This window comes from Aspergillus brunneoviolaceus (assembly GCF_003184695.1).
Source record: "Aspergillus brunneoviolaceus CBS 621.78 unplaced genomic scaffold BO95scaffold_48, whole genome shotgun sequence".
In the NCBI taxonomy this organism is placed as follows: Eukaryota; Fungi; Ascomycota; class Eurotiomycetes; order Eurotiales; family Aspergillaceae; genus Aspergillus; species Aspergillus brunneoviolaceus.
Genome location: NW_020290778.1, coordinates 43,926 through 56,365, shown reverse-complemented (window position 1 = coordinate 56,365; position 12,440 = coordinate 43,926). Strand labels below are relative to the sequence as shown.

The 12,440-nt window shown below is 54.3% G+C and overlaps 5 protein-coding genes across 5 annotated transcripts; 1 reads left to right on the top strand and 4 right to left on the bottom strand.

Annotated features, from left to right (window-relative positions):
* Positions 1-3,869: 3,869 nt before the first annotated feature.
* Positions 3,870-4,715, bottom strand: BO95DRAFT_454547 (uncharacterized protein; the record flags this gene model as incomplete). Its single annotated transcript, XM_025588269.1, has 2 exons — positions 3,870-4,393; positions 4,487-4,715. The coding sequence occupies 2 exons, from the start codon at positions 4,713-4,715 to the stop codon at positions 3,870-3,872; spliced, it is 753 nt and encodes a 250-aa protein (XP_025440522.1).
* A 1,346-nt stretch (positions 4,716-6,061) lies between these two features.
* On the top strand, positions 6,062-7,474 carry zrfB (low-affinity Zn(2+) transporter ZRT2). Its single transcript, XM_025580933.1, has one exon. It carries the CDS (start codon positions 6,309-6,311, stop codon positions 7,404-7,406), a length of 1,098 nt encoding a protein of 365 aa, XP_025440521.1. The 5' UTR covers positions 6,062-6,308; the 3' UTR covers positions 7,407-7,474.
* A 1-nt stretch (position 7,475) lies between these two features.
* Positions 7,476-8,328, bottom strand: fkbp3 (peptidylprolyl isomerase family protein FPR2). Its single transcript, XM_025580932.1, has 3 exons — positions 8,308-8,328; positions 7,960-8,226; positions 7,476-7,802 (listed from the first exon to the last, which is right to left on the bottom strand). Exons 2-3 carry the CDS (start codon positions 8,214-8,216, stop codon positions 7,634-7,636), a joined length of 426 nt encoding a protein of 141 aa, XP_025440520.1. The 5' UTR covers positions 8,217-8,226; positions 8,308-8,328; the 3' UTR covers positions 7,476-7,633.
* Positions 8,329-8,751: 423 nt separating this feature from the next.
* Positions 8,752-9,993, bottom strand: BO95DRAFT_444560 (cytochrome b5-like heme/steroid binding domain-containing protein). Its single transcript, XM_025586910.1, has one exon. It carries the CDS (start codon positions 9,941-9,943, stop codon positions 8,828-8,830), a length of 1,116 nt encoding a protein of 371 aa, XP_025440519.1. The 5' UTR covers positions 9,944-9,993; the 3' UTR covers positions 8,752-8,827.
* A 553-nt stretch (positions 9,994-10,546) lies between these two features.
* aspf4 (allergen Asp F4) lies at positions 10,547-12,144 on the bottom strand. The gene has a single exon (XM_025586909.1). The coding sequence runs from the start codon at positions 11,718-11,720 to the stop codon at positions 10,728-10,730; it is 993 nt and encodes a 330-aa protein (XP_025440518.1). The 5' UTR covers positions 11,721-12,144; the 3' UTR covers positions 10,547-10,727.
* Between the last annotated feature and the right edge of the window lie 296 nt (positions 12,145-12,440).

Below are 12,440 nucleotides of genomic sequence, written 5' to 3'. Positions count from 1 at the left end.
GAGAGGGGGGGCGCGCGCGCGAACGAATAGGGCGGGTTACTATTTCTGGTGGTTTCTTGTGCGGTCGGTTCATCTGGTTATCTATCTTTGGCGGTTTGGGTTGGGCTTGGCGCTTTGCTATTGACTTAGTATCTTCGCAATGGATTGGGTAACGTAACTTGCTCTCGAGAGTGATCTCGAGTTCTCGAGACATGTCATTGAGGATTACTTACCTTAGGTAAGGGCATGGTGGAGGGGGAGATACGGTAGATGCCGGTAGGCAGAGCTCGTTTTCCAGTGACTGGCTGACCTGGCCTGACCTGTCCTGACCGGATCAAGGCAGGATGAAGAAAAACTGTAGGTAACTAACGGGCACGCCTCGGGTTCATGGTATCCTCGCAATGCTGAATCTACCATGGTGTACAGTACCTGGGAAATCAAGCCGGTCCTGCAGACCTTATGCAATGCAACCAAACCTGGTTCCAGTGCAATTTGCCTTCCCTGGCCCTGATTAGATTAATAACTGTCGTCTTCACGGAGCACTACGGGGGAGGACTACAACTATCACTCTCACTTGATTTGCAGTGCGCTGTGTGCTTCTTAGCGTGACATCCCAACCCCAGGGGAGCAGGGCAGGGTAGTTCGAACGAGACTAAACAGGATTGATGGACTGCAGCTAATTGCTGCAGCTTATATTGTACTCTACATATAGTCTAGCACAAAGACATGGGCGGACGGGATCACCTGCAGGTTGAAGAGCAAGACGTTGTGGTCGGGAGGGAAGGGAGGGAGGGAGGGATGATGATCCTGCACGTCAATCTACCATCTACTACTGATGATGAGAGCTCACACCAATCGATCCCGCAGGATACGCAGATAACTTGGACAGTACGTACGTATCTGATCAATAACTACTAGAGAGATGACTGATAAGTTAATGCTTCTCTTCCCGTACTCGGGCTAACTTAGGGCGGGCGCCTAAAACCACTCTCCGACCCTCCTAGTGGATATATGAGTTGGTAGTCTAAATTCACAGTAGGTCGGAGTCTATAATCGACCTAGTGCCGTGGAGGACTTGTAGCGTGTGCGCTGGGGAGACCATGCATGAATCTATGCTGTTACGAGGATGGCGTTCTTCTGCTCTGTCTGTCCCAGCGGGTATTTCGGAGTGGGCATTGGCGACTCCGATGGATATTTCGGTTCTGGTCCATGGGATTCATGATGATGATGATGATGATGGTATTAATCACGATGATGAACAACTGACGCAAAACTCCCAGTGGAAACCTATATCCGCCGTGTTCCGAGTCAGAAAGGCTGAAGATGGACCCTGATTCGAAGCTCTCATGCGACCACGACGAAACCCAGACCTTCCCTGCGCTTCCGATATGCCCAATGATTCATGATGGATTATTATCGTCGGCTCTGAAACCCTGGAAGGCGATGGAACGAACACATGGCAAACTGACCGTCCCGAAACCAAAAAAAATTACAGATACTCTGGTACGTGTGGAGCAATGGTTCCAAGTGAAGGAAATGAGATTCCCCACTGTTCATTCCGCGCCGTTGGCAAAAAAAAGTGGGAACAACATGCAGCAGCAGCAGCAGCAGCAGCAGCAGCAATGGCCTTGCGGATTGCGGAGGCAGTGTAAATCATGGTCAATCATGGTCAATCATGGTCAATCATCATCTCCTCGGGTATGTGTAATTAGCGCTTTTTGGTGGTCGGAGGGTTAACTGAAAAAGACATCGAATTGCGATTGTCGTTCCTGGTGGTCTTCAATTTGGCGCTTCATTTCCTATCATAGCAATGTGGGTAGATCGGAATTCTCTAGCTTTCTTGATCGGTCATAGTCTGGCTGTGAAGTGGTGATCATGTGCCCTCTGTGCCTGTCCCGAAGTGGATAGACTAAACTAGACTAGACTGATCACTAAACCTCCCGCCAGGAAGCTGAGCCCGTCTCTTGTGCTTCTTTGCCATCCCGACACTCTAACGAGGTGAACTCATCAGTCTCCCTGTCTCTGTCCCTGTCTCTGTCTCACCTGCACTGCCCGTATCTTTGCCGATGAGTGATTGGCGCCTTGCGCCAGTCAATCACCTGCTTAATGCAGGTACTATGCACCTCGCTGCAGCTCTGACAATCCTAATTAGAATTTATGCAGCGCCGAGTACGGGGTACTGACTGCGAGACAGACTCGGTCGATCAACCCCCCCTCTCCCGAACCTCAATCTCCCTCTAAGGTTTATTCATCTTTAAGGATCAATCAATGTCGGTGTGGTCAGGATCCGCAGCCGATGGAGGCGAGGGACCACGATCGCAATCCATCTCCAGCGGTGAAGATCAACCTCAGACAGACAGAGAATTGTCTCCGCTTCATGGAATGGTACCCGCCCTTCCAGAAGTCTTTCCATTCCACGGTTCACCGCTCTTTAATTAGCAGGAAACGAGGGGCAGATTTCCAGAGAGACGAGAAGATTCGGGGTGGTTTCGACGAATTGATATGGATCCATTTCGAACCCCCTCCAAACCAATGCCCGCTAATCGCGGGCTAAAAGGCCACTAATTATGATGCAAATCCCGCTAGCCACCAGTCCATCGTGAAGCGGTCCCAGCCGCCAAGCACATCGTGGGTTTCAATTGCAACCGATGGTCCACTACTGCTGTCTCTTCCTGCGCGAGCGCGCGCATGCGGTGTATGTCTACACCAATGATCGGTTGGATAGTCGCTATCCTGGTGCACGTACAGGTTGGGGTAGCCCGATTGCTGAACAAGAAGCCGACTGTCCCCATTCCTTGACGTCGCGATTCGGTAATTCCTGTTGAACTTGTACGACCGTCAAGGCTGGTATCGAGGATTGGGCTTGAATCCCCATCCTGCAGGCCCCATCGGAGCCGCCATAGAACAATAATGGAAGAAAGCCTCCGCACTTCGTTGGGCGTTGGAATTGACTCGTAAACTACTCTAAGGCGTTTTGGCCCTCCTCCTTGTAGGGCCCCTCTCAGATCTTGAAAGAAAACGGTGAGCCGAATTCGGAGGATCCTGCGCCACTTTTCTGTTGGGGAGACAGGGAACGGGATTAATTCGGGTCCACCCGGGGTCAGGCTTCGATGTTGTTATCAGCAAGCTACTCTAAACGCTAAGCATGGACTCCGCTCAGCTGCCGAAATGCCAAACATCGTTCCGTTCAGGCCTTGATATCGTTTTGGGTTGTGTCTATATCACGACTCGATATAATTTTCCAAGGAAATTGCAAGAACTGCCCTGTCCAAAGAGAGCGCCCATGCCAGGATCTTGGCATATGCAGCAAGCCGGAAGTTAAATCAGCACTACAGGCCTGCAGATGCATCTGGCGCAGTGTCCCCGAGCATCGCGCAACTCGTTTCCGTCCAGAGCGCCATCTGTGGCGCTATGTGTGGTGAATCAAATGCGCCATGGTGAGAATGGCCGAATTGGACCGTGAGAAGCTTCGCGCAAAAGCAGGACCTTGAGACCGCGGGTTGCACAGAGAGCATTGTAGACAACGGTAGAGATGGCCTGATAGCTCCACAAATTGCACGTAGCACTACCGTCTCTGTTGCATAAACGGCTGCAGGGGTGTGTTTCATGGTGACCTCGAGGCTGCAGATCCAGGCATTGAGTGAATGCCGTGGAGCCTGCTACCGTGCCAGATGGAAGTCAAGATCATCCCACTCTGCCCAATAACGGTCATGATCAGGGATGTCTGCAAGGCAGGGTTGCACATCATACTTGCCTCTTACAGCTATGCAAAGTTGACGCGGACGAGATTGCACGTTCGGTCTGCCGACCATCGGATCCGAGAGTCAGCGCTGGCTATCACCGACCGATAGGCCCATCTACCCCGCACATGTCCAAGCAATTCTTCAGAATCAGTCCTCAATCAGGTCACCTTGAGCCTGTGTAGAAATCCATTCTTCCATCAGGACCTGGCGACCAGGCTCTGAGGAGCCAGGCGCCGCGGTCACCCCGTCACTTTTGCGTGTGACGAGCAGACACAGCACCCAGCCGTAGATGTTGAACCCCTCATAGTTCGTTTTGAACTGCATCTTCTTGTCCTCGGTCTCATCTATCTGTGGTATCGAATCCTCCTCTTTCCTCCGTTTGGAAGTGCGTCGATCATTCGGGGACTCGTCCCGCTCCTCCGTCGCTCGCGCACGTTTCCCTCCGGCATTGCCTTCTTCGACCGCACCGGCTTCGGGAATATCCTGCATCCGCAGGTCACTCTCGTCATCGCTTTCGACCAGAATATGACCCCCGGCGGTGCCATCGGCCCCCGCCTGACCTGGCAGCTTGTTCTGGCCGTTGTTTGCGTCTTGTTCAAACTCCTTGTGTCGCGTCAATAGAGAGTGGCGTGTTCGAGATTCGCGAAGGAACAGAGCGACTTCGAAGTCATCTGCACCCATGGCATGATGTTAGCAAGTCTTGTTCTCAACCCCGCCGAAAACCAGAGGACTTCCGCTTGCATCGGCCGAAAGTCGGAGCATACCTTCTGCGATGACATCCTTGACGGGCTTGCCTTTCTTCCGGGCATAAAGTCGCTCGTTTTCTTCGCGTAACTTGGGCAGGACCAAGGGTCGAATGGCGGCAAAGATCCGTTGCAGGACGGGGTCACGGCTGCTGAGCAGCCATCGGATGTCGGAGGGCTTCTCGAGGTAGATCCGGCACTCGAGCACGGTGTATTTGCTGATCCGGAGGTAGCGGCGAATCGGCGCCATGAGGGCAGCGATCACGGTTTGTACGGATGGAATGTAGGTGCTGTGGTGTTGGAGAGAAAGTTGATACCGAAGTCGAATTTCGGGCTAGTATTCGGTAGCTTTGAAGAAGATAGATAGATAGATAGGTAGAGTGTCAGAGTGGAAGGGGATCGAGTATGCGTGTGTGTGTTGATGTCATGTGTGAGGTGGTCGTCGGCGAGAGTTGGCGGAAAGCGTGACGTGACCGGGCTCGGAGCTGCGCCGCCAAGCGCGCCCGGCAAGGGCGGAAAGACTGGGCATCTTCGGCATCTTCCCCCAAGGGCGGTGTGCAGTGTGCAGTGTGGTTAGGAGCCTGCGATATCTTGTCTCTCTCGTCGTCTCTTTCGAAGTCCCTCCATAATATACAGTGTCCTACCTGTATATTGCCATGCCAAAACCATAGTTAAGAATTTGGTTCAGACTAATGAGAGATGCGTGACCTCATGAGTCTATATTTGCTTCCTTGGGTACCCTGATGGTGTGATCTGGGGCTTGTTGAATTGACTTTTCGTGAGGGTGGTCCATGGTTCCTTCTCATTGATACTATAGTACATCTACGATTCATTCAACCGACTCATCCACAGCATAGAGAACGAGTGTATGAATAACCTGACCGGTATTCAACCTACTCCGTAATAGATCTTTCTCTATGAAATGTCTGAACTTGACTTTTCTCTCGTTTCCTCTTACGGCACAGCTAAAGAACTGAAGTGTACTCTATTGTAGACTAACTACAGACATCTTATCATATCCTGTGTAAACACGTGACATAGCCCACCCCGAGATTGGTCCGGGCCAATCAGCAGCCCAAAAAATGGAGGGTCATCCTGTCCGCAAGGTCCCCAAGTGCCCGAGGAATTTGACGTCGATTTCCTCCAAGGTCCCCATCCACTGCAACATCGACCCGCACCTTTCCCAGAACAGAGTCGAATTCTTCATCGCCCGCCACGATGGCCTTCCTCGTCCATTCCCTCTGTCCGCCTGCTTATTGCGCCTGTATCACCTCAGGTGCATCTGCTCGTTTATCCTTGCGACGTGTCGGTCATTCTCGAGTCGTCAGGCTACTCAATCGCTCTCTTAGTCACTGCAGCTGGGTCGCTTCCCCCACTGTGCTACCAAGGTCCCCATCCGACAGGCTGCTGCTGTCTCGCCCTCACTAGTTTGACGTGGGCATTCTTGACTAGTCTCAAGGACCTTGGGGACTGTCGACGTGCCCGTTGGCAGCCGCACAACCGGATTTCGAACATTCAAGAGCGGGGGGTTCGAAAAAAAACAGACCACTTAATAAAGAACGCGGACCTTGCAGACGGACACTGGCAGGCTGGCAGCATTCTCAACCCTTCACATTCCTCCTCCCACGTGCCTTTTTGACGCCTGCCACAACCCCTGTCACACACCCATCCGGCGATATCATTGGACTCCTTAACGGTGTCGCTGGCTTCTAGCGGTCGATCTATCCTGTTAAACCTTGTCCTTGAAGGCGGGCCCGTGCCACACATACACAGCGCACAGCACAGGCCCAAGGATCCTTGAGTTGCCGACGGATCTGGAAAAGGACGAGTGAGCGCAGAAAGCATGGACTCCCTCCATACCCTCATTGCCAGAGACGATGGCTGCCCCACGGGCAACGACTACGACGGCCGAATCGGCCTGCGCATCTCCTCCATCTTCGTGATCTTCATCGGCTCGTCGTTCGGGGCTATCTTCCCTGTCTTTGCGCGCAGCTTCAGTGACGGCAAACTGTCGAAATGGGCCTTCTTCGTCGCCAAGTATTTCGGGTCCGGTGTCATCATTGCCACGGCGTTCATCCACCTGTTGGCCCCGGCCGAAGAGGCTTTGACGAGCGATTGCCTGACGGGGCCGATCACAGAGTACTCGTGGACTGAAGCGATTGTATTAATGACGATTGTGGTGTTGTTCTTCGTGGAGCTCATGGTCATGCGCTACGCACGCTTCGGGCACGGCCACGCTCATGACTCGGACAGCGAAGAAGACGACGACAGCCACCACCACCACCACCACCACCACGACGTCCAGCACCACCACCACCACGTGGAAGCCGAGCAGCCGGTGGCCGTCTCCGAGGACTTCAAAGGCCACATGCCGGGCGAAGACCACCTGGGCCACTCGCGCGAGCACCACGACGTCGAAGCGGGCAAGAACCACTCGCACCTGGAGGAGTACATGGCGCAGCTGACGTCCATCTTCATCCTGGAGTTCGGTATCATCTTCCACTCGGTGTTCATCGGCCTGACTCTCGCGGTCACCGGCACCGGGTTCGTGACCCTTTATGTTGTGCTCGTCTTCCACCAAACGTTCGAGGGGCTCGGTCTGGGCTCGCGCCTCGCCACAGTGCCGTGGCCGCACGCCAAGCGATGGACGCCGTATTTCCTGGGCCTCGGATTCGGCGTGTCCACCCCAATCGCCATCGCCATCGGTCTGGGCGTGCGCAACAGCTACGCCGACAGCGGCGCCACGACGTTGATCGTCAGCGGCGTGTTCGATGCGATCTCGGCGGGGATTCTGATTTACACGGCGCTGGTGGAGCTCCTGGCGCACGAGTTCATGTTCAGCACGTCGATGCGCAAGGCCCCGATCCACGTGGTGCTGTCCGCTTTCGGACTGTTATGTTTGGGTGCGCTGCTGATGGCGTTGCTTGGGAAATGGGCCTGATTTTTGGGGGGCTTGTTTATATGTATATAGAAAGATACCTGTTAAAGGTTATCCGCGCATACTTTAGATACTTGCGCCTTTTAGAAATAAAGCTGGACTTTAGCATTTCGATGTTATGTACTGTGCAGTAACGAGTAAGCCACATCAAGATCCACATCCACATCCACCCATCTCATACACCCCCTTTCCCAACCCCTCTCTCCAACAAAAACCAAACTTAAGAACAATTACAACTCATCCTTCGCCACCCCATCAATCCCCACCAACTCCGTCTCGAAGATCAACGTCGCCCCGCCGGGGATCGGGCCCACGCCACGACTCCCATACCCGTACTCGGGCGGAATCGTCAACGTCCGCTTCTCGCCGATGCACATGTCCAGCAGGCCTTGGTCCCAGCTACACGCCAAAGAAAGTTAGCTTTTACTGCCGCCCAATGCGATGCAATGCAATCCGTCCAGCCCACCCAGCCCAGCCCAATCCAAACAATGTAACGAAAGCCCCCCAAATCCAACTCAACCTGCCCAAAAGAGAGGGGAAAAGGTCAAAAACTCACCCCTTAATAACCCGCCCCGCACCCAACTTGAACACCAACGGCTGGCCGCGCTTGTAGCTGGCGTCGAACTCGGAGCCGTCCGCCGCCAGTGTGCCGCGGTAGTGCATGTGCACCGTGTCGCCGCTTTGGGTCTTGCGGCTGCATTCGACGGGGTAGGTGACTTCGATGCCAAGGGAGGAGGAGGAGGAGGAGGAGGAGGAGGAGGCGGCGGCCAGGGTGGCCGTTAGGGCGGTGAGGGCTAGGGAGAGGAGGCGCATTGTTTCGGTTCTGTTTGTTGAATTGTAGGTGGGTTGGTTGAGGGATTTGGAGGTGAGGGTGGTGAGATGGTGAGGTGGTGAGGGTTATTACGTTTTATGTTTTCTGGGGGTGGAGGTGGCTGCTAGCTTGGTAGGTGCCAGGTGGAGGTGCGGTGCGGTGCCAATGAAGAGTCCGCGGTGGACGGTGGCGGGCGGTGTTCCGCATCCGGGAGGGGCTAGGGTACTTTTCTAAGGTAATGCCGAGCGCCTACCGCTACAGGCCCGGTGGGTGGTTCTTTGTCTTGCGGGAGGACAGGAAGGTAAGTACACGTGTTTTGGTTTGCAGCTTTCGAGGTGCATTCGTTTGGGTGTGGTATTTGGGCTTTGCTTTCTCTCTAGGAAGGGTCTGCGCTCTAGGTTGGTTGGTCATTCTTGATTAGAGTACAGTGGATTGGACAATGGATATCATGTCATCAGTAGTGTCGCGCGAGGTGGATGGCATAGCCAGTTGATATATTCTATGAAGGAGCTATACAACTGATCTGTACGTATATCCAAGTATATCACATCACAAATCTAGGGTATCATCTGCTAAACACAACATCAGTCAACCCCCCCCCAAGTCAACCAACTCAATCCATCGCATCCAACTCATTCCCCCCTCCAGAACTCTCTGCCTCCGTCTCCGCCACCAAAATTCCGACCAAACACTCCCCAAGAATCGCATCCCAATTCACCCACGGATGAATCTCCATGAACAGCTGCCCGGAATCCTTGCCCACCCCGCGCAGCAGCTCCCCTTTCCCGCCCGGGTGGAACGGCAGATACGGCGTGATGTTGTACACCTTCCCCTGGTAGGACGTCCACGCGTCGGCCCCCTTGCGCCCGTTCTGCGCCTTGAGCATCGACGGCGTCACCCGGATCAGCGTGGGCGGCAGGTTCTTGCCCCGGAGGTTGTTGTTCGGGTTGGACGTCAACGCGGCCCAATCCAGCGGCGAGTACCCCGGTTGGAGGATGTGTTTGTTCTTGTTCGACGCGGAGGACGAGAGGGGCTTCGCGATCAGCTTCGTCGGTGCGAGGGAGGAAGGGGAGGAGCGGCTCGGCGGCGCGCGGAGGGAGGAGGCGGCGGATGGGGGTGGGCGGAGGGATCCTGCTGGGCCGGCGGCGGGGTTTGTTGGGCGCGGAGGGTAGCGTCCTGAGGTCAGGGAGGATGATAGTGATTGCTGTGGCTGCTGCTGGGCTGCGATTGGGCGGAGTCGGGGAAGGGGTGGCGGAGGCATGGACGTGGTTTTGGAGGAAGTAGTTGAAGCTGTCGCGGAAGGTTGGGGGGAGGGGGGAAGGAGTTGCGGAACCGGTAGCGGTGGCGGAAGCATGAGACTTCCATTGCTCGGTTTGGGTTGGGAGGATGTTGCTGCTGTTGCTGTCGATGGAGGGGATAAGGGGTCTATTGGTCCATTGTGGCGGGATTGATGGTCGTTTTGCGCGACAGGTTTGGTCTCGTTGTCCAGGTGTAAGGATGGTATCTCAATAGAGGGCACGTTCGTCGCAGAAGCCTTGGGAGTGCTTTGGGTATCCTCTACGAGGACATCAGGCTCGAGAGACTCTACAGCGTCCCTGGTGCTCCCAGTAGTGGGCGGTTTCGCGGATGTCTTCTCGGACGGAGGCTGAGGCGCCCAGGTAGCGGGCGGATGTCGGTAAATAAGATAACATGCAGCTGCAATCAGCGTTGCGACTCCAAACCAGCCCATGCTAGGCAGTGGTATGATCTGGTGAGTCGTGGCAAGGGAAGGAAAGGGGCAAGCAGAGAGGAACAATTATGCGGAGGGGAAAGCTGAAAATGACGCCGCAGCGCCGTCTATCGGCACGTGGTCCCTGCGTCGGCCCCTGATCGCCGCCTCAGGAATCCTCTCGCCTCCGCCGCGGCCAACACTATGGACTACATTATTAGTCACAATGCCGCCCAACTACCTTCGCCTCGGAAAAAGAATACAAAGGAGAAAGAGAGAAGAAGCGAAGTACTACATATCACACTAGATTCCTGCCATGTGTTATTCATATTGGGCCTGGAAGTCACAAGCCGTGCCGGATATTGCTACTTCATGGTGTATTGTTGATTGTTCGTACGTGCTACTCAAAGAAGTGAAACACGTAATGTGGAAAGAAGTCGAGCGGCAAAAGGCTTTGTCCAGCAACCTATGTTATCGACACTGAGTCTCGGCATTGGGTCAAAAACAAAGGTGACTACATCACGACAAACCGCATTGAAGAGACAAAGCAATGCCTCAGAGCTCCTTGCAATGGTCGAGGTGAACCAGGGTACCACCCGAGAACCAGACTACAACTGTAGGATATCACCAATCAGGAATAGATACGATAACATTGGTATGTACACTCGAAACAGAAAATAGGAGTTGGATGGTGTTCACAGTAGTCCGCAAATCACACATGTTAAGGAGTTTCCAACCCAGCACAAGGGAAACCATAAGGGGAATCTGAGAAAGAAGGAAAACGACAAAATCACACGAAGTCGATCTAGGCGAAGTCAAGCTCGACGTCCAAGCGGACAGCCTCCTCGTTGGAGTTACCACCAATGCCGTCAGCATCGGCGAGGTTGGAAGTGTAGGCGTTGATGACCGAGGCGAGAGCGTTGCCGATGGTGGAGCACTTGGAACCGGTGTGGTCGCAGATCTTCATACCCTGGACCTCCTGGCCAGCGTTCTGGGCCTGGATGGCGGACACGTCCCAGCCGGACCAGCCGTCGTTGCTAGTGTTGCCGAAGTCGAATTCACCCCAGGTGCAAGAGTAACCGCCGTACTCGTCGGTGGGAAGAGAGTCACCCTTGGCAGCACCCCAGCCACCCTGGGAGTCGGAGTCGAAGGCGACGTAGCGGGTCTCACCGGCCTTGATCTTGAACTCCAGAGCCGAGTTGCCGTACCAGCCATTCAGACCACCGTTGGGACCGATCTTGTTCCAGAACTTGACGGTCCAGTCGTCGGACGAGCTACCCTGGAAGCGGACGACGTACTGGTAGAGACAGGCCTTGTCCTCGCTGACTTCGATGATGTTGCTGCCCCAGGGGCTGCCGACGTTACCGGAGTAGTAGATGGCATCGGTGGTGCGCTTGGCGTTGGACTTGGCTCCGAAGCCAGAGCGGGAGTAGCTCGACGAGGTCGCAGACCAGGACTTGCAGGTGCCGTCGGCAGAAGAGACAACCGAGGCGGAGCTCGAAGTAGCGGCAGCAGCGCTGGCGGCAACGGTAGCAGAGGCAGCGACGTTAGCGCTCACCTCGATGGTAGCAGCAGCCGCGACAGTAGCAGCAGCCTTGTTGGACTCAACAGTAGTCGTGGCAGAGCCAGACCAGTCGTTGACCCAGGACTCGAGGACACCGTCGATGACAGCGTAGACCTCGTCACCGACGTTGCGCTTCTCGTGGTGGTGGTGGCGGCGCTCATGGCCGTGCATGCGAGCGACGGAAGAACCAGCCGTCAAGGCGGTCAACAGAAGCATGGAGTTCTTGAGCTGCATTGTGAAGAATGATGATGGTTGTAGTCTTGATGAGAGTTTTTGCTTTTGCTTTTGCTATGAAAGAGGTGCGAGACGAGGGTATCACGGATGTTTAAGTTGGAACCACAATCGAGACCAGGGTAGACGCAGTTGAAAGAGTGATTGATAGGCAGTTCAAGTGAATAAGGAGTGACAAGAGCAACACAATAATGAGAGCCCTCGACCTGAAACAAGCAATCGACAAAGGAGTGTGGGTTGCGAGCACCTGGAAGAATGATGGATTGAGAGAAAGAAGAAAGGGAGAAGAAGGAAGGAAAAAGAGGGATGAGGGATGAGGGGGGGGAGAGGAAGAATTAAATTTGAAAATGAAAATGAGCGAGCATCGAGCCAGACTCTCACCGTCCAGTTGGGGATGGGGGTGAGTTTGTGAGTTTGTTGGTCAAGATCACGGATTGAAGGCACACCAAGACCCGTAGAGACCGACAATTAAATGAAAAGGGGGGCGGTTCCTGAACTAAGGTCAACACTGCACAGTCATTGGTGGTCAGCCCCACTCAGACCGCGGTTCGAGGCTCGGATTTCCCTGGATTGGTTCTGTCGATCCGCTCGTATCATACCGTTTGATTACCGTGCCTGGTACCTTACATGCATCCGATGGGTGAGACGAGTGAAGATGGAATTGTACCTACAGTAGAGTGAGTAGCTTGTTGGAGCAGACCACAACAGCAACAGCAACAATGC